General features: G+C 47.2%; 1 protein-coding gene across 1 annotated transcript; it reads right to left on the bottom strand.

Annotated features, from left to right (window-relative positions):
• Positions 1-6,980: 6,980 nt before the first annotated feature.
• CYP2W1 (cytochrome P450 family 2 subfamily W member 1) lies at positions 6,981-25,479 on the bottom strand (the record flags this gene model as incomplete). Its single annotated transcript, XM_082292092.1, has 19 exons — positions 6,981-7,171; positions 7,780-7,921; positions 8,411-8,595; positions 8,984-9,125; positions 10,116-10,289; positions 10,693-10,850; positions 10,942-11,091; positions 12,950-13,127; positions 14,726-14,924; positions 16,767-16,908; positions 18,920-19,099; positions 19,491-19,632; positions 20,121-20,308; positions 20,859-21,000; positions 21,535-21,708; positions 22,181-22,341; positions 22,625-22,774; positions 22,950-23,112; positions 25,282-25,479. 19 exons carry the CDS (start codon positions 25,477-25,479, stop codon positions 6,981-6,983), a joined length of 3,159 nt encoding a protein of 1,052 aa, XP_082148218.1.
• Between the last annotated feature and the right edge of the window lie 1,302 nt (positions 25,480-26,781).

Below are 26,781 nucleotides of genomic sequence, written 5' to 3'. Positions count from 1 at the left end.
AAACAATTAGTTCTGTAAACAGAATTTTGACATGTTTCTGAATTGCATGTTAAAAACTAATACACTGCCCAAGACTAGACACTGGAAAACGAAGGGAACAATCCAAGGCTGAATGAGAAAGATTTGATGACCTAATACGTATATAATGCATACAGCATGTGTGTGTGGGGGGGGTTCATCTTGTTGCTGAGAGGGAGGCCCAGAGTGAGGAAGGGTATCCTGTGCTATTTCCCAGTGACTGGATGAAGATCCAGGCTGTGTTCAGCCCTGAGAACCCTCCTGGGAAGAGAGGTTTCTGCACTGTACCCAAACACCTCCGTGCCCTCTTGACTGAGCACTTTTTTTGGCTGCTGGTCAGCCAAAAGGAGGGAGTTCCCCAGCTGTCAGCAGAGCTGCCTCCCTGCCTCTGCTCCTGTCCCCCTGCACAGTTCATCCTCTAAACCACAAGTTGTTCAGTGAAATCCCTTATCCTGTTCACAACAGGGATGGAGCAGTGTCATCTGCTCCCAGCCTTGCTCTCTGAAACAGCTGGGTCATTTTTCTAAGGAAAAGCAAGTCAGCCTGAGACAAATCCCATGCATTGAGCTTCTTACTGTGTCAGGCTGCAGAGAGAGAGCTATAACCAAGCCAAACCCAGAGCTTTGGTGTGAACAGCACACAACTGCCTAAAATAATGCCTAAAATAATGCCTCCTGCCCAGAAAGACTCTGCATACCTGGGATTTTGTGGGGGCTTTTGTTTTCTTCTTTGCTTTTGTCAGTATTTTTTGCAGCAGTACCCAGAATGAACCACAAAACACCAGCATTCTCTATTTCCCAGGATTTTCAGTCCAAACTAAGGTGGAAGAGAGGAGGGATATCAGGTCTCTTCAGGGAAGGCATAGCCAGAGTTCCTTTCTTTAAAAACAGACCAGTGATAAAACTACTGAAAAACTGACTTTATTTGTGGATGTAGAAAGACAATTAGCCAGGCTCATTCCAGTTATCTTCTGCTGGATGCCGTGTGAACATCCTGAAGTAACCTCCTGTCTTAGGGACAATTGCACGTGTATTTGGGGGTTTCTAGGTTCAGGTTTTGCAGCAACCAGCAGAAATTCTAGCCAGTTAGCAAGAGCAAGAGATTTGTGAATCTTATTCTGCAGCCAGTTTATCTATAACATTGAGAAATAGTGTAAGTAACTTCCCTGCACATAAAATGCAGCTGCTTATTGTGCTGTGAAATTTAACGATGCTGAGTGTAATTGATTTATAATTCATGCGAAAGATAAAATCAATATCCACCGTCAAAACAGAAGTGTTTTGGCTTACTAAACATTTGGAGTTTTCTTTGCAAAATGCTTTATCATTTTGCTTTATTACCTCTTTAAAAATGTAATTTCATTGTTTCATGAGTTTAGTATCACTTTCTCTTAATTGTATTTTTTTAAATTCATGTTTATAGGCTCTATCTAGACAAGTCTGCTAGGCCCCATTTATTTCTGTAGAGAATTTTAACTAAGAGGAGGCCCTCTTAGACATTAAAATTTTTTAGTTAGCAAAAAAGAGACTCCAACCATGTCATGTGGTTCCTCACATAAATGATGTCTCCATTAAGACACTTGAGTGTTATAAGATAATGGATGAATTTATCTTTTTTTTTTTAATTTTTTTCCTGTTTTCTTTTTAGTTGTTTAATTTCTACCCATTCTCCTCAAACCTCCCAAGATGATACTGAAAAAGGTAGAAGAGGTGGGTGTAATCCTGAAGAAGTGCCTCAAGGCAAGGAAAGGGAGTATTAATGAGTGCAACCTGATGAGCTACATTGATGCTTTGGTATTCAAACAAGAGGCATTTTAACGAGATGATGATTCCTGCTGTACCTTCTTCAGAGATGCTGATGAGATTATTGTCTAACAAACACGCTCTGTGACTGTTCATACAGAAATATTTAAATTTTGGGTAATCATCCTCCTATTTTAGTACTTCAAATACTTCATACTGAAGGAAAAGCAAGAAAAATTTAATCAGCTGTCACCTACAGTCCATTCCTTGCTAGAGAGCAAGAGAGAGGCAATGTCACTTCTGCAGCACTTTCAGGCAGGCACATCCCTCCCTCCAGGCATGGGAAGAGGCAGCAGAGTTACAGAGATGCAGGAATTCCTATGGCGTTTGTGCATCCCCCTCACCAGCTCCCACGTGGTGGATTTCACAACAGGAGCAGTTGTGTGGGAGTCTGGATCAGCCTGCGTTTGCCCTTTTTCTCCAACTGCATCCGCATTCTTGGGCCGGGCAGTGTGAACGGGGAAAGTGTTTCCCACCAGCAGCAGGAAGCAGGGACAGTGGGGCTGATGTGTCAGTGGTATCCTGGGCCTTCATGGCTCTCCTGTGGCTCCTAGAAAGGCCTGGCACACAAACACAGACAGATAAACCCCAGCTCCTCAACTTACAAGGGTATTGTTCTGCACCTCTCATCAAATTTCTGCCTTCCCAGGATCCACAGTCAGCGGCTGGAGGTCCTGAGCTGGTCATACAACCACTGCCTAAAGCAGACAAATGCCATGTGATGTTGGAAAATGGATGACTTTGTGCAATTGGATCATTTCGGGGGGGGTGGGAGGGGGCAAATATTTCTCAAGTGTGCAAATATTTCTTCTGAAAACTGAAGAAATTCTGCACTGGAATGTCAGTATGATGCAACGTGTTACTCACCTGCACCCCACCCTAATGTCTCTGGAGCCGGGGTTGCCTGTCCTAGTTCTCTCTTCATGCTAACAACAGAGGTTTTTTCTTTCATATATCCCTAATAAGAGCAATACATGTTTTCTTTATGCAGATCATGATGCCCCTGCGCTCGCCCTGCTCATGGCTGGCACTCAGACAACATCCTCAACATTGCAATGGGGCCATTCTGCTGCTGCTGAAGGACCCTAAGAATCAAAGTAAGGCTTTGCTTTGCTTACACAGTGTGCTGAAGTATTCTGCAGTGACTTTGTAAGTGATGCTCACCTGGAAAAGCTTCATAGCCTCTCATGTGTGCCAGAGCATCCAAAATCTGGATGCTGTCCACCTCTATCCAAGCACTGAATGCTGCCACTCAAGATCAAAGCACCTGAGAGGTTGTTCTCTACCTGCCCCAGGGGCTGCAGACCTCCTGTCCCAGGGTATTCCAAGCAGCATTCAGCAGGAGCTGGGATTTGCAGGTGTTTTACCACTGGAGCTCTGTGCCCTTCCTTTGCTCTGCAGGAAAGGTTAACACAGACTGAGTTCTTGGCCCTGGCTGCTTCCCTACCTTTGAGGACTGGGAAAAGCTGTCATTTCCCAATGCAGTGATCCGTGAGGTGTGGAGATTTGTCACTCTCCTGCCACACATTCCCTGGTGCACCTCAGCTGACACCCCTTTACAGGCTGCTTCACCCCCAGGGCACTTGCTGCTCTCCAGATGAAGGGGGTGCAGCACACCAGTGACCCACTGGGCATAACAGCACCAGGACTGGGTGAGCCTCAAGCACAGGGCTTTTGGGGGGAAGAGCCAGTTCCCTAATCCCTCATCTCCTACACGTCCAGTCCAATGCCAGTGTGACTTCAGGGCTAGGCACACAACTTCCCTTTTCCCATAGCTCAGTCTTCATAACCTGGAGTCTGTTCCTTGTTCTCTTCACTCCCTGCTGTCCATGCCCTGCAGAGCAGTGCTGCTCCTGAGCTACCAGGACATTGTCTCTGCCTTGCTGGAGGCCAGCAGAGAGCAGCTGGGTAGCAAGGGAGCCTGGCCCACGTCTTTCCTCTGCTTCGTCACTGGGGAACAGCCAACAACTGTTGTGGCTTAATCACAGAATTGGTTTGGTTGGAAAAGACCTTTAAGACAATCAAATCTAACCATCAACCCCAGCACCACCACCATGTTCCCCACTAAGCCATGTCCTCAAGTGCTGTATCCATGTGGGTTTTGAACACTCCATCGCGCCTCTGGGTTTCCACCTCCCTGCTGGGTTAGGGCCAGATCACATATTAGTCAGTAATTCCAGTGAACTGGTTATCTTCACTAATGAAGGGTCTTACTGGCATGTGTGAGCCCAGGAATTAGTTCTTCAGAGGAACAAGTTGGCTGCCAGACACAGCCCCCAGGGAGGAACGCTGAGTGGGCAAGCCAGGAGCTTGCGACATCCACACATGCTGCAGCCGAGCGTGGCTGTGCTGCGGGGAGCAGCAGGGATCCCTCTGCTCACCCTTGTGCTGCCAGACAGAACGGGGGAAACGGGAGATGCCAGATGAATTTAACCCCAGCCAGCACCTGCACACCACCTGATTCTTCCAGGTTATTGGGAAATGAGTGTCTTTGCGCCCAGCCGTGCAGCAGGTGAATGCAGGTGGACTGAAGGGGGGGCGTAAACCCTAAAGGCTTAGTTCTGACTCCTTCCCCAGCCCAAACTTGTGCTGGCAGGGTGTTTTAGCCCAGCAAGGACCACAGGGCTGGGCCGGCTGGGACTCGGAGGGATCGTGGTGCCATCTCGTGGCAAAAATAAAGTAGGAATTGGATTGTGTGCAATGCTCGTTGCTCTGGCCAGTGCAGAGGAGCTGCAGGTGGAGTCGCTGCAATCCTTGTCCCTGGTCCTTGCCCCTCTCAGGGCAGGAGCCCCTGGTCCCAGCACCACACAGCCCTGGGGGTGGCTGGCTGGGCCGTGGGACAGCTGCCAGTGCCACAACATGAGTTGGTGTTGTTCAGATCTGACTCTAAACATCCAGGCACCTGTCCTGCCCCAAGGTGTTTGCCTTCAATCCAGCTGAGAGTTGCAAGGCACAAACATGTTTTGCAGCTCCAGGGAAGACCCTCAGAGCCACTGAGGAATGTGGAAATGGTATTTCCACCACTGAGAGCCAATGTTTTCTGCTAGATAAATAGATAGCTGAGTCATAATCAATGTTCTGCCATCGCTTGGCTGAGCAAATAAATGGGAGAGAGGTACTTTATTTCGTGGAGATATATTCAGCTGTGTAATTCAGTGTGCTGGGGAGGGATCACTTCTATCCATCTGCTGACACAGGCACAAGTAGGATGCATTTTTCAAAGGAATCAAAGGAACCTGCTTTCCTCGGATGTTTGCAGCTCTGAAGGCTGCTGTGCTGTGGAGGAAGGGATCCATCTCTCTACTTGAAAGCTGAGGACCTGAGAGCCCATGGCAAGGGGCAGGTCTGAGGTTCCACCAGTGAATCCTGCAGAGTTGAGCCCAGCTCACTGTTGTCCCCTAGAGCACTACATTGCTGCCTTACCTGTCTTTCGAGGTCACACTATTTTCGGAGGGGTTAAAACAGGAACAGTCCTGGCCTTTCTGAAGCCAAAGGCAAAAGTATTTTTTTTATTATTTCAGCAAGACCAAAACTTCCTTCACAGGGTTTATATGCAGTTTGCTGCCCAGTTGCTTTACCTGTCTCTCCTTGCCTTCCCATCCAAAGCACTGAGCAGAGGGCCAGCACCAGCATCAGTGAGGCTGTGGTGGCAACCTTTGGTTCAGCCTCTGCAAGCAAGAGGCATAGAAGTGAAGAACTGAGGCTGTCCCCAGGGCTGACTCACAGCCCATAGCTGAGCAATTTGCCCTGATGAAACCACCCTGCAGCTATGGAGGGTCTGCTGTTGAGCTGGTGTTCACTAGGATGAGCATATGCAGAACTTCTCAGCCATGGGATACATCTATTTGTTGTCACTCTGGGCTCAGGACCAACCTTTCATGGTGTTTGCATTTCTGTGTACTGCAAAGTTGGGTGCCAGGCATAGGAAATGTAATGAGGACATGGGATCAAAACTTTATTGGCTTCCCATGAAGGGGAAACAAAGAGTATGATAAAACACATAAGAAAATGCATGTGGAGGAGTGGGAAGTCACAGGCAGATAAATGGATGGGAAGCTGCCTGAGCCATGTGTCAGCTCGAGTAAGGTTGTGGAATATAATGGAATGTGAGTGTCACAGAGAGAAACAACAGCCAGGCTGAGCTACAGAGGAAAGGAAGCCAACCCAAACCAGGTCTCGTTTAATCCCCGATGCCAATTCTCTGTGCATGTGTGTGTGTGCAAAACAAGCCCTGTGAAATGAGACGGCGTTTGCAGGGGAATTGCACGGCTGGTTCCAAAGGCCAGACCATCCCAGACACCGGAATGACTGCTGATGTGGGCTCTTAACATTAACCAGGATAGCTGAAGAGAGGGAACAGTCTTTGCTGCTATTAACAAGGTCAGGAAGGACAGAGATGCGTAAAACTAGCAGTGGGTGTAGTTTATTTTTCTGTGTCATTAGCCTTTTATGACTGGATGCTGGTGCAAATCTCACGTGGCCTCATGATTTAAATTGCAAACTTCGGAATGTAGCTCCTGTTTCATTCAGACTGTGGAGCAGTGTTGAGCTTGGTAGCAGCACTTGCTTATCTGAAAGGGTTTGCAGACCCTGGGGCATCTTCCAGGACACTGTTCCAAGGCAGGAATAACTTAGTCCTCAAATCACATGAGCCAATCTGTTTTTTCACTCTTGGTGTTTGACTTGGCTGCCTGGTAGGTGAAATCCTGATAGGATTTTGCTGTGAGATATGGGAAAGCTCAGGAGGTACCTATGGATGGCTCAAGCAGTGTCTTTCTGTGGCTTCCAGCAAACTGTGGTTTGTTCTTCCTCAGGATTCTGGGCAGATTTCTGTGACGTGGTGAACCTTGGGAGCCTGGGTGTTGCCCCTACTGCTCATGGGCTGCATCCCCTCCACCAGACCAGCAGCTTGGTCCCTTCATCAGCTCCATGCACGGTCTGTCTTGAGAAGTGGGGTGTGATTGTCAGCACCATGGTTTGTGTTTGCATCTCCCCCACAGCACGGGAGCACAGAGCAGCCTGTGGGGGGCATGGAGCAGTGGAGGGGGAGTGGATGGAGACAGTGGGAAGGGCATGTGGTGGTGAGGCAGGATGGGGGGATGGCGAGTTGGAGCAAAGTTGGGGGTCTGGGACCCCCAAAGCTCTTGGATGAGGCCGTGGTTATTCCCGCAGGACAGCACAGGTGGCCTGAGGCTGAGGCCGTAGTGTGAAAGTCGTTTGGGGGACGGTGAGGTCCAAGTCAGACTCTGAAACTCCCGGCTGGGGTCGGAAAGTGAATGTTTGGAGCAACCCTACAAAGAAGACAAACAGCTCCATCTTGGCCAGGCTTTCTCCGATGCAGTTCCGCCGCCCTGCAGGTGAAAGCAGAGTGTTTTACCTGATGGAAAACCCAACTGGAATGTTTGCCATGCACACGTTAGCGTCCGAGATGCTGCAGTGGGAGCAGGAGGGAAACCTTGAAATGAACTAAAGCATTTTGGAGTAGAGGGGCCTGTGTTGCTAAAGGCTCCTGCCTGGTCTCTTTTGTCACAGCCACAGCCATCTTACGGGGTTATTACACATTTGTGGTGTGCCCTCTCCTCTCCTTAGCTCTTCCAACCCTCTCAGCATCTTTAACCCTTTCTTTGGAAAAGCAGCCTGATAGAAGAATGCCACCTCCTTCCAAAGTGGAATGGTTTGAAACTCACTTTTCCTGTGGAATTTATCCTCACATCCCACTTTAAGAAAGGAGTGTGTTTCTTCTTTACCACCCTTCTTTGTGCTATATTTAGCAGTGGGAGAGCTGTGCTCTGAGAGCAGCCATTTGCCCAGATGCAGAATAATTGATTCCATTCTGTTTTCTGGTTGCTTATTGACGGAGTTAGGGGCAGTATTTAGACATGAAGACCTCATTAGTGTGTATTGTAATGCAATGGCCCTGCCATAGCCCCAGCTCTGTGCAGAGCAGCCTTTTAGTTACCTGTGGAGAAGGGCAGGAAAGCTCCTTTCTTAACAAAATTCCCTTCAGCATCAAGAAAGTGGTTGGGGTTGAACTGATGTGGTGTCTCCCATTGTGTCTTATCCAGCAGCACTGAGGTAAGTGATGGGATTACAATTATACCCTGGAAGAAAAGTACATGAAGGCACAAAAGATAGCAAAGCGCTCTGTTTTGGTTCATTTTCTCACACAGACTTTGGTGTCCCAGGAGATTTGCTCCACCTGGGGTAGGTGGAGACCATGAGGGTTTTATCCCATCAGCCAGTGGAGAGACATCAATGAGACTGTCCCACCACTGCCAAGGATCGGAGCCAAACCCCACATGGTGCTGTGGAAACCTCAAGTGGAAGGCAAGATCCTGCAAGTTCTCTGGCAGATACTTCACTGTGCAGATGGCAGCAAGGAGGTAAACCAGGGTTGTCATGGAGTGGGGAAGTCCTGAGCATGAGAGGGACTGGACTGAGTCCTGTGGCACACTCCGAGCTCAGTACAGGAACTCTTCTGGGCATGATTTTGGGCTCTGCCCAGTAATTCCCTCTAAAGAAACCATCCTCCAGTGGCACTGGCGAAGCTGGGGAGGGTGGTGGATTCCTGGGAGGGAGCAGTCACCTACCTTGGGAAGGAAGTAGCCCCTGAAGTGGGTGTCCACAGCAGTGCAGCGGGGCACGTGTGGCAGGAGGGTGATGAACCTCTGCACCTCGTGCAGCACCGCGTTGGTGTAGGGCATGTTCTTCCTATCCTCGTATGTGGCCCAGCTCCCTGCTTTCACTGTTCTCCCAATCTCCTCCTGGACCTTTTCTGGAAGGAACAAATGAAAGGGATGTGTCCCAGCAAGGAAGCCAACTCCCTCCTTGGATTTGGTTTGGGGGAAAAAACCCCATTTTTTTTCCAAGAGTTTGAAGAGAGAGAGGATTCTTAAAGCAGCAGTGTGGATATGTTTAATTCAGGCATGTGGGTGGGTTGTTTTCTCAGCATCGTACTGGATTTCCACTCATCCTCTCTCCTAGCATGTCAAAGGGGCTACTTTATTGTGACTTTGATCAGCACCTAGGTACATTAGGGATTCATCACAGTGAAGGGACAGGATTCAGCTCTTAAGTCAAAAGAGCTTCTGTGGATCTGAGGCCAGGCCTCTCCCTTCCCCATTTCAGCCTTGCCATGGATGGAGTAGATAAAAGCTGCTCACTTTGAATCTCTGGGTATTTCATCATGAGCAGGATGGACCACTGGAGTGTGGTGGCAATGGTCTCTGTTCCGGCCATGACCAGGTCAAGTATGGATGCCATTAAGTTGTCGTCATGGAAAAGGCTGTCTTTCTTGTTCTTCTCCTTGAAAAACACGAGATGTAAGAGGAGTCATAAACCCATCAGTCTGAGTATTCAGCAAGCTCAGGAAACACTGCATAACCCAAAGCACTGCTGGCTGTGGTCTTGTGTTTGTGACCTGGGTGATAAAATAGACCTGATCTTGAATGCACAGCATCCCCCAGAGACAGAGCACCACAGGTGGGAGGTCTGGAGTGGAGTTTTGGTTCCAGACCCATGTCCCCTGGAAGAAGGCTGAAACCCAGAGCCAGGTGCTGTTCACAGACTCAGCCTCACAGGTTTGGAAAGTGCCTGGTCTCTGCCCTGTACAGAGTAGATTCAGCTAATCCTACCTCTGAGGGACTCCTGCCCAAGGCCAGGTTTGAATCCCCCACAATGCTCAAAATCACCTTTCAGGCCATTTCTGCCTGGGCTTTAGAATTGTGCTAACTCCTCCTCCACACAGCTGAGTAGAATACTTAGTGCCTAAGGTCAGCCTGGATCCAGCTGGAAAGAAGAAAAAGCTCAGAGCCCAAATATTTTGTGTTGAATGAAATCAACTGATGTGTGAAACTGCCAGGCCTCTACTAAGTAAGATGCAGGGCAAGGTTAGGGCTTGTACTGATGATTTGTCATTCAAGTACTTACTTTAAGGGGATCATTCATCTTGATGGAGCAACAGTATCAATGATTAATTGATTTGTTTTCATAAAAAGAAAGGCAGAGTCAGCTTTCATGCGAATTCAGGCATTTTCTACTAGGAGCAAGTAGGTGATCTCACATTATTAGTGCTGCTATTTCAGGAGTGGATGAGAGTAGCTTTTGTATCTTAATTTTGATAGAAAAATGTACCAATTGTAAGAGGCTAGCATCTGATTTAAATACCACTGGAATAACAGCATGGATTTCATAAGATTTACATGACATGACTGGAATCAAGACTCAGCAACTGTTTCAGCTAGAAAATCCAAAGGAAACATTGCAAACAGCCAACAGAGCTAAGCAGTCCAATACCTCTTGTTGCTTGAATATCAGTGCATCGATGTAGCTCCTCACACTGTTCTCGTTGATGTCCTCCCTGCTCGCCTTCATGTATTGCCTTAAAATGACACGCACATCTTCGATTTTCTTGAGCATAATCTTGTGGGTTTTGAAAAGAAATCCAAGGAACGGGTAGAAATTGAAATACTAATGAGAAATTAAAGAAGAGAAGCGTTAGGCCTGCAGAAATATCACATAGAATCACCTTGGCACATGCTGAAACAGCTTTTTCCTAAGGCACAACATATCAGTTGAGTTTTGTCTTTAGTAGCAATATCTCAGCATCCCAGGGACTTCCTGGGCAGATTTTCATAAGCTGAAATAGCCATAGTTCAGTTTTTATTTCAGCTCCACACAAATGTGCAGGTTGGTCAAAAGGAAAGTAGGCAAGGGGAGATTTTGGTGACCAAAGTGGCATGCGGAGAACTGTCACGTTTTAGGTGTGGTGGCTGGTTCTGAACATTTGAAAGCTGCTGATGTCAATCCTATGGTCGGTGTGGCTCACATGCCAGTGTAAAAAAATTGTTTATCTGTGGGACAGGCTACTTACGTTTAAATATGGGGATCCGAGAAGAATCATAATTTCATCTATGAGTCTTAAGAGAGTGAGAAACGTTGGGTCCTTGTAGTCAAACCTGTCCCCAAAGAGCATGATGAAGGTGACGTTGATGGGAGCGCAGTTGAAGGATGGCAGGCTGAAGGGTTCCCCTGCAGCAGGAGCAGGATGGGAAAGCTGTGAGCCATGGAGCAGCTGTGACACACACGAGGCTGGACAGCCCCAGGATTGTCCCCAGCTCACCTTTGAAGGATTTGATCATCTCGATGAGGAAGTGGAGCTCCTCGAAGATTCTGCCTTCTATCATTTGTTTCCCCATGCCGAGGTTGCGCATGCTGGACACGGTGAACCTCCGCGTTGTCCTCCACAGCTCCCCGATGGAGAAGAACAGACCTGGGGAGCCCGTGAGAAATGTGCTGGGTTCAGGCACGGAGGAGCCCCCCACACCAAACCACACAGGGCACTGGGTGAGCAGGGAGCTCCACAGGTGTTTCTGCTGCCTGTTTTCCCATGGATTTAGGGGCTAAAGGTCTCCCCTTTCTGTGCGTCTCGTCCCTGTATCCTCTCAGCTCCACCCTCCCCATCTCACTGAGCCTGTAGTTTGGGAAAAGCAAGCTCCCTCCCAGCCCAGTTACTCCAGCCCTCTCCTGAGTGGCAGATGGGCAGCTGTGGCTTTCAGATCAGTATGGCTTGGCTGTAGAGCTGGGGGAGGTGTTGGTCTGAGTCAATCACAGGACATTTTTGACTCCACTGATTGCAAGTCTAGGGCCTCAAGCACCTTGTATCTCTGAAGCTTTTCCCTTCATCCTATTCCAGTCATAAAGGTAATTTGTCTGTGTGGGATGGGATAATTCAGTCTCCTCAACCCTAAATGGTTTTATTGAGATTCCCAGCAGTGCTGTATTTTTAGCAGTGGCGAAAATACTGACATTTTTGTGGAGGTTTCTGAGCTCATGCCTCGATGATCTCTAGCACCTCCAAGCAGGGATGGCTATTTCATCCCATCAGAGTGCTGTAAAGAAAAAACTGAGTCAATAATACAAAAACTACCTCAAATTGTGGTCAGTTGAAAAGCTGTATACCAGCACTTCACATCTTCATTGTGGCTGTGAGGCTTTTAAATATGTCTGCTTTTCTGTTTAAAGCAGTGTAGTTTTAATTTGGATAGCAAAACCTTTTGCTCTAAAAATGTCGAAGCAAATTTCTAAACTTCAATTTCTAATTTTTCTTTAATTTATGCAATTTCATCTGGATCATTCCTTTTCTGAGACCATCTTCACAGCCAACAAAATGGCTTTTTCTGAAGAAAAAATGTTTCACGGGAAAATTTGTGACCATTGTTGCTGAACAGCCCTTGAGAACTTCCATCTTTGGGTCACCTCTGGGTGCCTCAGACTCGGGTTGAGAAGGTAGCTGTGAAAGGACTTATGGTGCAATACTGATAGTCTCCCACAGGGATGTTTTACATGTAAATTAGCTCAAAAAAATACCTTTCTTCCCACTGATTCCTTTTATTTGTGTAGCGATAGATTCACCTATTGATATTATGGCTGGGTAATTTAATTTCTAATTCCAATCCCAGCTTCAGCCTGTGACCAGCATATACAGCTGCCTTTTGGTTCTCAAAGCTAAAGCCTCAGATGAAGCAGAGGATGGACAAAGCTAAAAGTCCTCTGAAATAGTCAGGGGTGGAAAGTTACCTTGGCAAAACTATGGGATTGTTTGTGGGGGTAAATTTCCAGCCTCAGCCTCTTGCTTCTGCCTGAACCTGTTTCAGGCTGGTCAACCTAAGAACCTTTGTGGGGAGGCAAAGGAGTGGGAACTGACATGACAAAGGCAGTGGGAGAAAGGCAAAAACCCAACAGCTCTGAACAGCCAAGCCAGGTAGTCCAAAGTCTCCTGGAAACGTGTGGAGGGTTCATAAACACGGTGGTGACAGCGAGCCGCTTGCACCAACATCTCACAGAGATTAACCCCACAATTACCACAGTGCCTTTAAAAATCCCACCCCTCCCACCCTTCAACTTTTAGGATATGGATGGGCTGCAAGTGCGTCAGCAAAAATGATGGAAAGCCAGGAGTCATTGCGTGCAAGGAAAGCCAAATATTTTCTGTTGGCTTGGCTTCAGAAGGGCCCAAGGGGGATGTTTAAAAGCTGGGCTCAGGGGACGCACAGTTAGGCTGTATTTCATCATCATCATCATCATCATGGGCACTAAGCAGCAGTGTCGTCCCTCCCACCCACCCCCACTCATTGCTCTAGTACCGTTTCTGTTCTGAATTTGGTCAAATATTGGGATGGATGGTCTGTCTACAAACTCCTCTGTGTAGTTCACAAGCGCCTCCCGCACAACTTCGTACCCGGTCAGGACCACAACTTTCTGGAACCCAAAGTGGAGGGTGAAGATGGGGCCATATTTTTCTGCAAGCTGAAAAAAGAGGTGAGCTGTGATGGTCAGGAAGGGAGGAAACCTGCATGGAACAGCTCTTGCTTTCTGAAAGGACATTTTTCATTGTAGATCCTGCTGGGAATGGCTGCAGAGCCACTACCTGCAGAAGGACGCCTGTGAGCCAGAGCTCATCATGGTCAAACATTTTGTACAGATGCCTCACTGGCATCTGTATGGAATTCAGGCTTCTTGCTATGAAAGAGCCCCCACCCCATCAGTGCATCACTAATCTGTTTTTGCTGTTAAGGAGAAAATAACTGGAAACCAAAAAACCCACCCAGAGTTAAAGACTAGACCTCAAATGGCAACAAAAGTTGGCAAACCAGAGATAGACCAAAGAAGAGAAGGCAGTTCAGTGCAAACAATGATGCTGTCACAGAGGAAAGCTCTGGTCTGATGCTCCTGATGTCCTAAAGCACTCCTGCATCCTGCTACCAGAGCAGAGGAGCAGTGCATCTTTCACAGGACAAAGGGGGCACCCAGCAGTACCCACCCAACAAACCCCAGCCGGTGCCAGCTGCTTAGTGCAAACACCGCTTTTTGCTCTGCGTGGGGTGAGATGGAGGGATAACCCCTCTGGAGTAATCCCAAAGCAAAGGCAAACATAGGCAACACCAAACACAGCCTAGCAAGGGACAGAAGCATGCGGAGGTAATTCCAAAGCGCCGTTCAGAGGCTGCAGCCGCGTCTGCCCAGCCCTGCTGGGTAAACTGACCCCAACCCTGACACTGCCCGTAACAGCTCCAGGTGCTGGAGCCTCACCCCATGGCAGCAGAAAGCCCCAGCGGTTCTCCCGCAGCACAGCCCGTGTTTGCTGAGCGCTGGGGTCACAGGAGCCGTGTGGACAGCCGGCTGTGACCCCCGCTGCCTGTTTGCTCACTCTCTCCGTGACCCCGGTGTGGGTCATCTCCAAAGCCAGGCGGGAATGCCCGGCAGCCCCAGGAACAGCCTCGTCCTGCACACAAGGACAGTTTACCACCGTGAGTGGGGTAAGTTGTCTTAATTACAGGTTAGGGGAAGAGCTCACAGGTTGTTCCCTCTGGTTCCTTAGCACAGCCTTCCCATCTCTCTCTTGCACTGCCTTCCAGACTTTAATGCGTATCCCATTCATCCAGAGAGAAAGGGATTTTGCAACGGAGCATCTGGATTTGGCCCTCTCCGCGGCAGTTTTGGGGTCACTGCATTGTGGAATTCCTCTTGCCAGATCTCCGGGGCATAGAGGAGGGAAGCAATTTAATTCATGTTAGTTATATCCTAATGCTTTAAAAGATTTCTGGGTGTCCAAGCTGTCAAATTAATATTTCAAATCCCACAAGCATTATAGACTTCCTGTACATCATCACAATTACATGAAGAAATCCCATATTACCCAGAGGTCTTTTTTTAATGGTTGATTGCTCCTAAATTACATTGCATCAACACAGACATTGACTAGAAGAAGCCCAGAAAGATATTATAAAGCTATTTTCACACCTTTACAATTTAGTTTGAATTTAAAAAGACAGAAAGTTCTCACTGATACATCCCAGGCAGCTTTAAAATCGATGAGGGTCTGGGTTAGGGTTTTTTTTTCCTACCTTCATTAGTGATTTATCTTGCCTTCTAAGATCCACCAAGTGCAGGTTACCAATGATCGGAAGAGGAGTTGGACCAGGAGGTAATTTAAAAGCTGAATTTTTATAGCCAGTTGAAAAATAGACTACAGCTAATAATACTGCTGCACACAGCAGACAAACTAATGCAGGATCAGAGAGAAATGAAATTAAAAAAGACATTTTTTTTTAGTAATAATCTGGTTTTTGGGGTTAGAAGCAATAAAAATGCAGTGGCACTGTTCAGTTTCTGCCAGCTGGCTTTCTGTTTGCTCTCTGCAATTGCTACAAGCACTCAATTCTTATTAAGGTTTGTAGAGTACCTAAATAAATACTGCATACTCCACCCTCTTTAAACACCTCAGAGAATGTGGTCTAAGCAGTTTGCAAAGCCTGTCCAGAAGTAAAGAGAGTTTCAAATTACAAACCCATGCATGTGTGTGCAAGAACATATACATGGGAAAAGGTGCTTGGCATTCCTCTGTAACCTCCTCCTCCCTGAGACCTCAAGGTCCTTCATTAGCGGTACTATGACCCTCCAAACACTCTGCTGACACAGGGAAATAAAAAGGCTCTTGGAATCCTATCAGAACCTTCAGGTTTAGGTAGGATTTGAGATCTCTGTGTTACTAGAGAGAAAAATCAGTATAGTTACAGGAGACTTTCGCTTTCTTGATGTCAAGTGGAGATCAAAGGTCGTTAATAATGGTAAAGCCCAACTATCCCTGGGGGGTTGTAGCCCATAAACTTCTTCACAAAGTCAGCTCTGAACTGCCTGGGGGGGATGTGATTTCAGACTTTGTGTCTGAGGTAGAAGGCATGTAATAGCTAGCCATGGAAAATTAGCTTGGATCAAGTGATCATGAGTGGATTCATGAGTGCAATGGAAAGACAAAATTAGATTTGAAGCTTCTGTGAGGACTCGTCATTTTGCAAGGGCAGCTTCTTAGAGGGAAGAAGTTAATGAAGTTAATGAAGCCAGCTGACCTGGCAGGCTCCAGAAGGGAACAAGACAGGAGAATGCAATGATTTTAAGTCAAAGATACTAAACACCTGGAGCTTGCATCCCTCATAAAGGCTTAAATCTTGTAGAAAATAATTGAGGTCTACCTGGTTGAATAGTGGTTTTCAGGAGGAAGTTGGGCATAACCAGCCAAAGGAATAAGATTGTTCAGGGAAGAAAGGGCTGTCTTACATGATGAGGAAGCGCAAGGCTAAAGGTACATTTGTCCAAAGGTTAGATCATATAAAGGCCATTATTCAGCAAATATGGGCTCTCAGCCTTGGAAATGCAAAGAAGGCAGGGAAGGAGGTGAATCTGATCCAGAGCAGGGCATAGGCAGCAGGGTCCTGGAGCAAACAGCTGCTGGGCACTCACTGGAGCTGCCTGCGTCGTGTGGAGATGTTGCAGCACAAAAGCCACCCAGAAGCAGAAGCAGCGTGTCGCAACATTTCTGGGATTTATATTTTTATTAGTTTCCAAGAAATGGGCTGGAGGCAACAGTTTCTCCCAGAGCATGCTTAGGATGACTCAGCCCTGCCTGCTCCAGTGAGCTAAGAGGCAGAGGGGCTGTAAAGACAGGCAGGAAGGATCATGGCTGGCACAGGATGCAGAATGTGGGCACTGCGACAAGAACTTGCAATGGCACATGCCCTGTGCCTGGGCAAAATGTTCCTGCAGGGTTTTCTTGGACCAGCAGCACCCTGCAGGGCAAAAGTTACGTGTTGCTGCTGCTCTCCTGGTATTTCATCCTTGCCCTGGGAGCCTCTGAACTCATAAAAAAGCCTTTCAGAAAGGGACTTAAATTATCTCTGAAAAGCCAGGGGGAGTGTATTGTGGTTTTTTTCAAGCCAGGCTCTGAGTGCAATGCATTAAAATGACAAAGGTAAGTAAAAGTCTTGCGATGACAAGAAATTCCTGTCTCACTAATGTGTCTGGTACGTGTTTCGCTCCGGAGCTGCGCTGCTACGTGCTGCCCTGCCTGAGCACACAGAGCCGAGCACAAAACACCTGCCAGGCACTGACACTGCTCTGGGTGCATTCCTGGGGCAGCCGGGCCCCTCAGGGTGCTCGTGGCCCGGTTGTCCTCCATCCCTCGTGCCCATGTGGCATTCAGCCACCTCTTGTGACCTGGGTGGTGCTGGTGAGGACGGGGAGCATCGGCCACCTAAAGGCAACCACATCACTGCCAGTCAGCCAGCCTGGGCCAGTAAAACAGCAGCCCTGCATCCATAACTTAAATCCCCCCCCAAGTCTCTGTGCCTTCCCTTCAATGCCAGGCCCATTCTTGACCAGCAGTGCATCCCAGACAGCACCCTCGGATAACTCCTGCTGGATTTTACTGTGATGGGTTCCTTGTGAGCATGGGCAAGAGACGCAGGAAGCACTGTAAGGGGCCACATCAGAGAGGCATGCAGAGCCACACCCTGCCTCACACAGCAGTTGTGATTTTCTGGACTTAGAAATTCAGCCATTTCCTTTGAGATGTCTGTGGCTATGAGTATATTGCTCACTTTTTGTGCTGCTGAACATGTCCTGGCTGCAGGCTGCCCCAGGGATCCCTGTGCTCACCTCTCTTGTGCGGGTGTATTAAAGGTGGTGCAGCCCAGCTTTATCGGTTTGACCCAAAATCAACTTCATACTGTCACACCAGATAGAGCAACAGAACAAAATATTTAATGATCAAGTAGGTAATAAGGTCAGGCTTGCAGCAGTTAGACTGCAAATAGAGCAACAGCAAAACAAGTGCAAGCAAGCGCAGCAGCAGCGGCTTCCTTGTCGCAGAGCCTGCTGAGCACTCCCTGAGCTGGGCCTGTGGAACAGCCCCTGTCCAAGTGCAACACCAGCACAAGTACAAGGTGGAGTATAACTACTACAGTGCTACCTTTAGTTGCGTGAACTAAAGCTAGTGAGGCCCGAGGCCGCCCTACTTTGTCATCCCTTTATATTCTTCCTCCTTTCTTTCCTTCCATTTGCAGCACAGATCAGCTTTAGATGACAGCAGCTTTAGTTTTATGTTGTAGGTTTACCATAACTGCCCCATTTTCAGTCGAATGGACAATACTGTCCCTATTCATCACAACACACCTGCTAATTGAGACTGAAGTTTGGAATTAGGAGCCTGTGGATGATGGTTCACCCTGCAGTCAATGCAGAGAGTGAGAAATTACCTTATGCCAGCTGATTCATCCCCTGAAGGATCCTTTCTCTGAAGGGTAGAGAAGACCTCCTGAGCAGGTACAGCTCCTGAGGTGCAAGTGCAGCAGGGGGCTGAGCTCTCCCAGCTCTCTGGTGGAGCGTGGCAGTCCTGCTGCCCAGCCCCAGCTCCATTGCCCTCACACCGCCTCAGGCTTGTATCGCTTCAGCCACACCGACTCAGAAACTCTTCCCTTGCCATGGCTTCTCATTTTCTGCCACTTTAGGGATCTAAGATGGCCCAGTAAAGGATTGGACAAGTGCCAGAGCCAGGATGAGCCAGGAGAGGTGAGGGAGTGGTAGAAATGCCTCTCTCAGCAGAAGCAGAAAGCTGCTCAACTGGCCCCATCATAAATAGGCTGTTAAGCATAAAGTGCCTGGTGTGAGTTGGAAAGAACCCACTTCCCAAACCACTTAGATGTTTTCTGATAACTGTCTCGTGCCTGGGTCTTGGCATCAGCCCATGTTACACCCTTGTGTCTGGGACTCTGTAATAAAGATAAGGCAGGTTGTATCGCACAATGGAAGCTCAGTCTGAGGCTCAGCTGAACAACCATCCTGAGGAGACTTCCAGATCCATTGAGTGTCTCTTGTCTCCAGCTGGGCCATCGATAATCAACTCTGCTCAAGGGTTTGGACTTTGGGCTGAGAAATTCCCCATAGGGGCTGTCAGGGGAGAGTTCTCATGGGTTACATCTGTAGAGGAGGTTTGAAGGCATTTCACTCTTTCAAACTGTCCTGAAAACAGGATCTCTGATGTGCTGTTCTGGGAATGAATCAGTTTCTGAGAGCAGGAAGGGTTTGCATGATACAGACATTGCAAGAGCTGTTGGAGAGAATGTCATGAATGAGAGAAAATAACAGTGCCTGGTGTCTTCCTTCCCCTAAAGCTCAGGGCCAGACAGCTTCTCCCCACTGTAGCTAGATTTGCTTTCAAGCTTGAAGTGCTCACTACTCTAATGCCATGTTGTTTGATCATTCACAGGGCACAGCACAAACCAGGTGAGGCATGGGAGTCAAGGTAAAGCCAACATCAGCAGTGAGATCCAGGTCTGACTTATCCACTCCTGGAGGGGGCTGGAAAACAAATTTGCGGAGCAAGCCCGAAAAGAAGAGGAACAGCTCCATTTTAGCCAGTCCTTCACCAAGGCAAGCCCTTCGTCCTGAAAACAACCAGGGGAGAAGTTAATGATCAGCACTGTAACTGTTAATGTTGATGTCTGAGACCTTCTAAACTGGAGGTACGGTTTGGAAGAGCAGGCTGCTGAGATGGGAAATCTTCCCTTCCTTCCCTCTGTATATTAGAGGTACTACTGACTTGGTCTCAAACTACACAGAAGCCTGTAGGTGTATGAAATTGTTCAGTGACTGTGGGTAACTCAGTGTCTCCCAGCTCTCCCAAAGAAGAGGTGGTTACCTACAGCAATTGTGGACAGGAGAAATGACCAGAAATCCCTTACCCTCTGTTCTGTGTCCCTGGCTTTCATACTTTCCTGAAATCAGGGGGAACTGCCATTAGCCTTGTCCCAGATGGTACACCCACACCCCTCTTACCTATGGAGAATGGAATAAATGCTTCTCTCCTAATGAAGTTCCCACTGGCATCCAGGAAATGTGAAGGGTTGAACTGATCTGGGGTTTTCCAATGTAACTCATCATTCAGAGCAGAGGTCAGCAGTGGAATAATCTCAGTACCCTGAAAGAGATCAAAGAAACTCATGGAAGAGGAGATCACTCCCCTACTTGAGCCAGACTTTTTTTTTTTTCCAATGTGAAGAGGCAAATAAGACATGACAAATAGAACTGGGGAATGCTCCCCTGCCCCATTGTGGCTCTGTCTGTTTTCAGTAGCTGCTGTTTTATTTTTTTGGACCACAAAACATTCCTTTCTTACAGAGTCAGATCTTTCAAGAAAGGTGCTGGGGTAGAGGTTCCACAACTGACATAAAAGATTCAAACCAGTGTGATTTAATTAAATCTCTGGTTAATCGTGATTCAATCAACTGCAGCAGACCACAATCCATTGTAAGTTTATAATAATTATCCTGGATCCAAGACAAAGGGTCACAGCACAGATTAAACCATGCATCACCGTGTCTTTAAGTTATTTATGTGTTTCTTCATCTGCTTTAAAGAAAGCTGTGAGGAATCTGTGCAGCATAAGCTGCCAGCCTCAGAGCTCACCTTAGGAATCACATAGCCTCGGAAATTCACATCGCTGGGAGTCGATCGTGATACACCCATGGGGACAATATTGGCAAACCTCTGTATTTCATGTATTACTGCTTCTGTATAAGGCATTTTTTTCCGGTCCTCCAACTTAGGCAGCTCTCCCGGTTCAATGACATGGTTCATTTCTTCCTGAATCTTTCCTTGGAGGGAGGAAAGGATTAAGAAGCTGATAACAATCTCATCTTGCAACTGGAATGGCTACCAGTTTGGCAGAGATGAAGAAAAGGGAAAACTGTAAATATCTGGGAAGGGCAGAACTGGGTAAGTTAGGGCATAGTGTCGTTCTTTCAGGTTTGTTGTTGAGCTAAGGCAGCTTGAATAGAGTCAGTACCATCCATCCCATGCCTGACTCTCATTACACACCTTTGTTACCCTATAACCTTCAACAGAAACCAGATCAGAATCAGCTCCTGAGGAGACCTTTAGTGATGTCAGCCCATAGCCTGCAGGTGAATAACGATGGGGGAGCTTTACTGTACCTGTAGGCTGCCCCTTAGCCTCTCCCACTTGGCTGGGCTGGTTTATTGCAACCCAGCTGAATAAAATTCCTTTGTAAAGTCAATGGTTTTTATATCTCCCAGAGCACTCAGAATAATTACTCTAGGCAACACTGAATGAGTTCCACTCCCTTCCGCAACCAAAGCCTTAAGCATGCAGCAATAAATTGCACAAGAGACTTGTCCTCCTTACTCTGAATTTCTGGGTATTTCATCATCAGAAGCAGCCCCCAGCGCACAGTTGTGGATGTGGTCTCAGTCCCAGCAGCAAAGAGGTCCAGAGTTGAAAAGATCAGGTTTCCATTGTTGAATGCAGTGTGGGGCTTCTTTGACTCCTTCAAAACATGTGGGTAACACAGCAAGTGACACCCATATGTGACTGTGTTGCCACCATTTTTATCTGCATTTTAGCTTTCTGTGGCTTTATATGTGCTGGAAAACTAAACATTTAGTCTTTTAGCATTAGGGCCTATGCTGTATGGAATTTGTCTGGTCCCAAGCATATGTGCAATCCCCAGGCCCAGATATTAGAAATAATTCCAATAAATTGGAATTTATTTACTGCAACACAGTTTATCACTGTACCATTCTCACAGGAAGGTTTGGGATGATCTCTTCCTCATCTGTGCTGAGTGGCAACTTATTTCACCCACGTGGGACATCTCGACAACAAAATCCCTTTAACCAGCAGTTCCAGAGGGGCCATGGAGCGAACACAGCACAGCTCCCTGTGAGTATGAGCTTTGATATATTCTGCTTGCTGCAGTTGTTCTGTTTCCACTCACTCCCAGTCCCTGACAGATGGCCAGTCCTAAGAATAAGCCAAAGCTAAGGGAACAGAAAGACACTGAGACTCAGCTTTAAAGTACCTGTTTTTGCTTCAGCAGAAAGGCATCCACAAAGCCTGTTAGGTCATTTTCATTCAGCTCCTCTTTGTGTTCCTGGAAGAGCTTCTGGAGAAAAGCGTTCAATTCACTGGTATTTTGTAGCACTGTCTTGGAAGCTCCAGAGAGAAATCCAAAGGATGGGTAGAAATTATATAACTGTGGAGCAAGAGAGGTCTTACTGTTAATTGGCATTTTTGAACACATACTGGTATCTCAAATCTCACTTCTGGTCCCTTGTCCTATGCCCTGCCATTTCAGGCTGTAATTGCCCCCCTTCTACAGTCCAAGGAGCTCTGGATTCCTGCAGAAATAGTATTCTTTCTGTAATACAAGAAGGCAGGTTTGGGATTGTGCTTCTGCACTTCAAAGAGGATAAAATTATTAATTTCTGAAGACTTTGGTTTGTTGTTTTTTTTTTCCTTTTACTAATAAGCTTCACAGACTAAGTGCAGGAGCCTGGGAATCTGTGCACTGCAGATACAGAACCACAGATGTGTTCTGTACAGGATGACTTGCTGATAATGTTCTTGTTCTCAAGAAGAAAGATGTGGGAGGCCAGGAGAATGAACCCAGGAAACCGGATATCCCCCAAAAACCTAAAAGCTAAAACATAAAATTAGGCTCTTACCAGCACCATAGGGGAGCCCAACAGCTTAGTATTTTGATTTATCAGCTTCAGCAAAGTTAGAAATACTGGATCATCATATTCAAACCTCTCTCCAAACAATATAGAGCAGATGACATTGGATACAGCATTGTTGAGTATCATTTTCGTATCAAATGGTTTCCCTGTATTTCAAGCAATGAAAACAAATAATGATGTGATTATGTTCCTTTCAGTCTGGTTTCCTATGGAAATGTAGTCCTGAGCTCCCAAAGAAAACTCATTCCCCACCCAGAATGCATAGCAGGGAACTCTGTTTCAGTGTTTTAAGGCCTTGGTTCAATAACTACTGCAGTGCATGCTGAACTTTAACCACGAGATACCATTTGCTCAGAGTTAAACTTTCATTAATCTTTATTGTTCTGCTAGACCTGTTCTCTGTCTCTGGCTGAAAGATTTGACACTCACCATGATAGGATTCAAAATATTTGATAAGGGCATTTACTTCCTCCAGGATTCGGATCTCAAGGGTTCTCTTTCCCATTCCAAAATCTCGCAGCGTGGACAAGGTAAACCTTCTCATAGTTTTCCACAGCTCTCCGTGGCTGAATGCTATGCCTAAAATAAAAGTGTAACATCCTTATGGCCCCTGGGGTTCATAAACGTTTGTAAGGCTTTCTTACGCACTGGTACCTCCTAAGATCACAAAAAGTGATCTCTAAGAGGACATTGCTCTCTGCTGTGAGAATATAATGAACAGAGACAAAACTTATCCAACCAAAACGTCAATTACCATTTCCTTGTGTCATTTTCCTAAATATGGGTATTTCTGCCCTCTCTCCAAACTCTTCAGCATGATTTAAGAGGGCATCCTTGATGGTTTCATATCCAGCCAGTACCACAACTCTCCTGGGTCCAAAATGCACAGTGAAGACGTTGCCATATATCTTGGAGAGCTGTCAAGGTGAATAAATATGTTCATTCAAAGCCAGATCTGGACTCAAACACTAGTACTGGCCACCCTAGGTGGTTTCTAGTCCAAAAGGAGCCTCCCAGCCCTGCCTGATGTCTGCAGGTAATTCAAGTAGTGAGCAGCAGCTATCGATTGCCAGCATCTCTGCTTGCACCCTGTTTGCACAACAAGGTGTCTGCTATCAGTGCTCCTAGCAGGGGAGTCAGGAAAATGCCACAGCATTCCTGTGGTGTTCTGCAGTAACAGGCCAGCAATACCACGTTGGGAGGCTGGTTAGAGAATGCTGTAGCAGGCAGGCCTGTTTATTGTAGTGCTGGTGACCTGAGGCAAGCGGGTGTGCACACACCTTTGCTGAAGCCACAAACACTGCAAAAACAAAGCCAGACAATAACTCTTTCTTTCAGGACAGCACTTGTCTCTAATTATGTCAAGGTGGGTAGTGTTGCAGTCATCACGAAATTATTTGCTGGCCACCAGAAACTTGAATCCAACTAGGAAGCATATTCTGGTAGATAATGTCACAGGAACGTTAGGCTTTTATAGCAAATTAAATATGAATCATCTGTTACCCAGAAAGGTGGCTTTGACAAGCTAATCATTCACTCGGTATTTTAGGCTTCGTTCAAACACACTGCAAGCCATCCGCTCCAAATGTCTTCTTGTTTCTGCTATGCCTGGGTTACCATTTTCTATGCATTAGATACATTCCACAAATTGAATTTCAGATTAGAAGCAGCTCCTGTTATTACACCAGACAAATTGAATTTGTTTTCATCAAACGGTGGTTTGACGGCTTGGGAGATAACATTAGTGCTGGTTCTTTCATCCCTGGCAGCTCACAGGGTGTGTGGCAGAGCCAGGGGCAGGGAATCACAGCTGCCTCCGAGCCTTCCTTTGGCCATCTCCTTGCGTTAGTGCTTCTTGGCATCCACTCTGGTTTTGCTCAGCAGCACAAGTATTGAATGTGGCAGGCCTGAAAGCCCAAATAAAGCTTCTTGGTAGATTATAGGAAATCAGTCTGGTGCCATCACATGACATTTGTATCATAAAATCCCTCAGCACCGCCAAAAATAGTTCATAGTTTCATACTGACATCCTCAAACATACCCAGGATCAGATGGGAACTCAGGACCAGAAGCCCGTCAGAACTGACCTCTACACAATCCTCTGCCCCATAAATCAAGGCAGATGAGCACTGTGTGCCTGCTGTAGGAATTCTGTACTTTGGCAACGCAGGATGCCCTTTCTTCTACAGCTAACTGGAGGATTTCAGTGTCTGCACTGCCCTCTCACTGCAGATTTTCAAGTGGCTGAAGGAGTTCTCTGGGGACCAGCTTTCCCCCATCATAGTGTCCAGTAAGCAGCACAGACACAGGGCATGTGACAGGTCACTCACAGCACCTCAACTGTCTCTACAGAAACCAGATAAAATCTGAATTCCCCCTGACTTGTCCCCAGGTCCCTATGGGAACACAGCAGACACTTTCTGAAACAAACATTGCCCCTGGCTTTTTAATATTTAAGTCTTTTTTTATTTTTCTCTTCTAGAAATATAAGTATCCATGGAACTGTGTAAGAAAAAGCAATTTGTTTAGCTAGACATATAAAATCCATGCATCAAGTCCTTAACAACCCTGCAGTGTGTGCAGGGGAAGGGTTGGGGAGGCACAGCTGTGCTTTGCATTGCAGAGATATAATTAGTTTTGGAAATAAGTGTGCATAGGACACCCCCTTTCTCTCTGCTGTGGGGATGATGCCTGTTCTTGCTTCATCCCTTCCATCCACCCATTCTTCCTAGAGGTCTGGTGGCAATGAGACATCTCTTGATGGCAGCAGCCTGGCCCAACCTGCAGCCTCTGAAGGGCTCAAAACACCAACGATTTGGAGTGGATTGCAAGGGGTGTGTGTGTGTGTGAGGGGGGTCTATGTTTGAGTGTGCATAAAGAAAGGAGTGTATTATATTTATATATAAATACAAGTATGTGCATGTGCACCTCTGAAGGTGAAGTTGTTCTGCCAGCCTACCTGTATGCCAAACATCTCCTTGCTGCCCTCCACACAAAGCAAACACAACCACATCTCTATTTCCCCAGCTGCGTTTCTCGCTTCAGGAATTGCACATTTGCCCCCTGCCTGCTCGCTCAGCCCCTACCTTTGTCAGCGACTGGAACGGCTTTTTCAGGTCCACCACGTTCAGGTTTCCGATCAGAGGAAGAGGTCGTGGCCCAGGGGGCAAATTGCAAACTGACTTCTTGGAGCTGGAGAGAAAGTAAAGGAGAGCAAACAGCCCTGCTGCCAAACAGAGCAGTGAGCTGGAGTCCACGTACTGCAGGAAACTCTGCACAGCCATGGCCAAACCCAGGTGTGGGCATGAGCATCTTGGGGTCCCTTTATACGACCCCATTCTGTCCTTGCCTGAACACACCTTCTGGGAAAGTGCCTTTACACAGAGAAAAGGGCTCTGCAGACTTGTTTACGTCCACTTAGACCAGATGTACTCAATTTTCCTGCCAGGTAAAACACTCTCTTTTATTCTGAACCATGGATTATCATAATCTGGAGCTCTTATTTCAGCTGTAACACTGGGATGAGGTATTTGTTTTCCAGTGAAGATCTGTGTTATGAGCATGTTGTTCTCTGTGTGATTTCAGGGCCAGAACTCAAGGACAGGACCCATGCTGGACTGCTGTCACTGTGCCAGGTCACAGGACTCAGCTGGACCACTGGTGGTGCAATGGAAGAAGCAGGACACAGGAGGGAAAGCCCACAATAATGCAGGGCCCAGGGTGCAGCTGGCAAGGAAGCCCTCAGGGAGGACAAGACTGACCATGGAGAAGCTGGAATGGTGGATTCAGGACTGCTGACAGGAGCACATCTATTTACAGGTGACAGCTCTGATTCTCTTTGCTTTCCTGACACCTCTTTGAACAAATCAGTGTTTTCATTGCAGTGTTTTCACTGTTATTGTCTTTGTCCCAAAAATCCTCTACCAGCAACCCCAAAATGCTCCTGAAACCACTTCAGTCACTATTTTGCAGTTTACTGCCCATAGAACTGTGTGCCTGGATGGCCATGTCTGGCTCATCACCATTTGGTGATGACTCTCTCTGTTCATGAACAGCTGCAATCCTCTAGGAGAAACCATCCCCTGCAGGCAATCCTGCCTAGATTGGGCAAGAGATCCTGAATCCTTGTAACTTGGGAGGAGCCAGGATCAGAATCTGCAGCTGGCCAGGCAGAGGATGGAGGAGGGAGGCTGCCTGGGCAGCTGCTGCCAAGGAGGAGCACATGGCAGCAGTCCTGGCCCTGCAGGTACTGAGTCATGTCCCAAGCCAGGGCACGGTCCTGCAAGAGCTCACGTGCCCGGGTGACAGCTCCCCAGGAGCCACCCCCACACTCTGCATCCTTGGGGGGTGACAACAAAGCAGAAGTGACCATGAACAGGAAGCCACTGTTAGAGATGGTGGCTCTGGGGGAAGGAGCTGATTTGATGCTCTATCCCATATTCCCCAGTGGGGATATTTTGCTCCCCAGTTGCAGATTCTGGCAGATTACTGGGCCGTGCTGCTGTTCAACCCTTTAGAAATCTTTAGTTTAATAATTCTTTTGCTAGAATTCTCCAAGGCTCCGGGGTGCAGGCTACACTGATGGA

The sequence above is a fragment of the Coloeus monedula genome, assembly GCF_965178545.1.
Source record: "Coloeus monedula genome assembly, chromosome: 16".
Taxonomy (NCBI): domain Eukaryota; kingdom Metazoa; phylum Chordata; class Aves; order Passeriformes; family Corvidae; genus Coloeus; species Coloeus monedula.
Note: the sequence above shows the minus strand (reverse complement) of the source record. Positions and strands in the feature narration are given on the sequence as shown.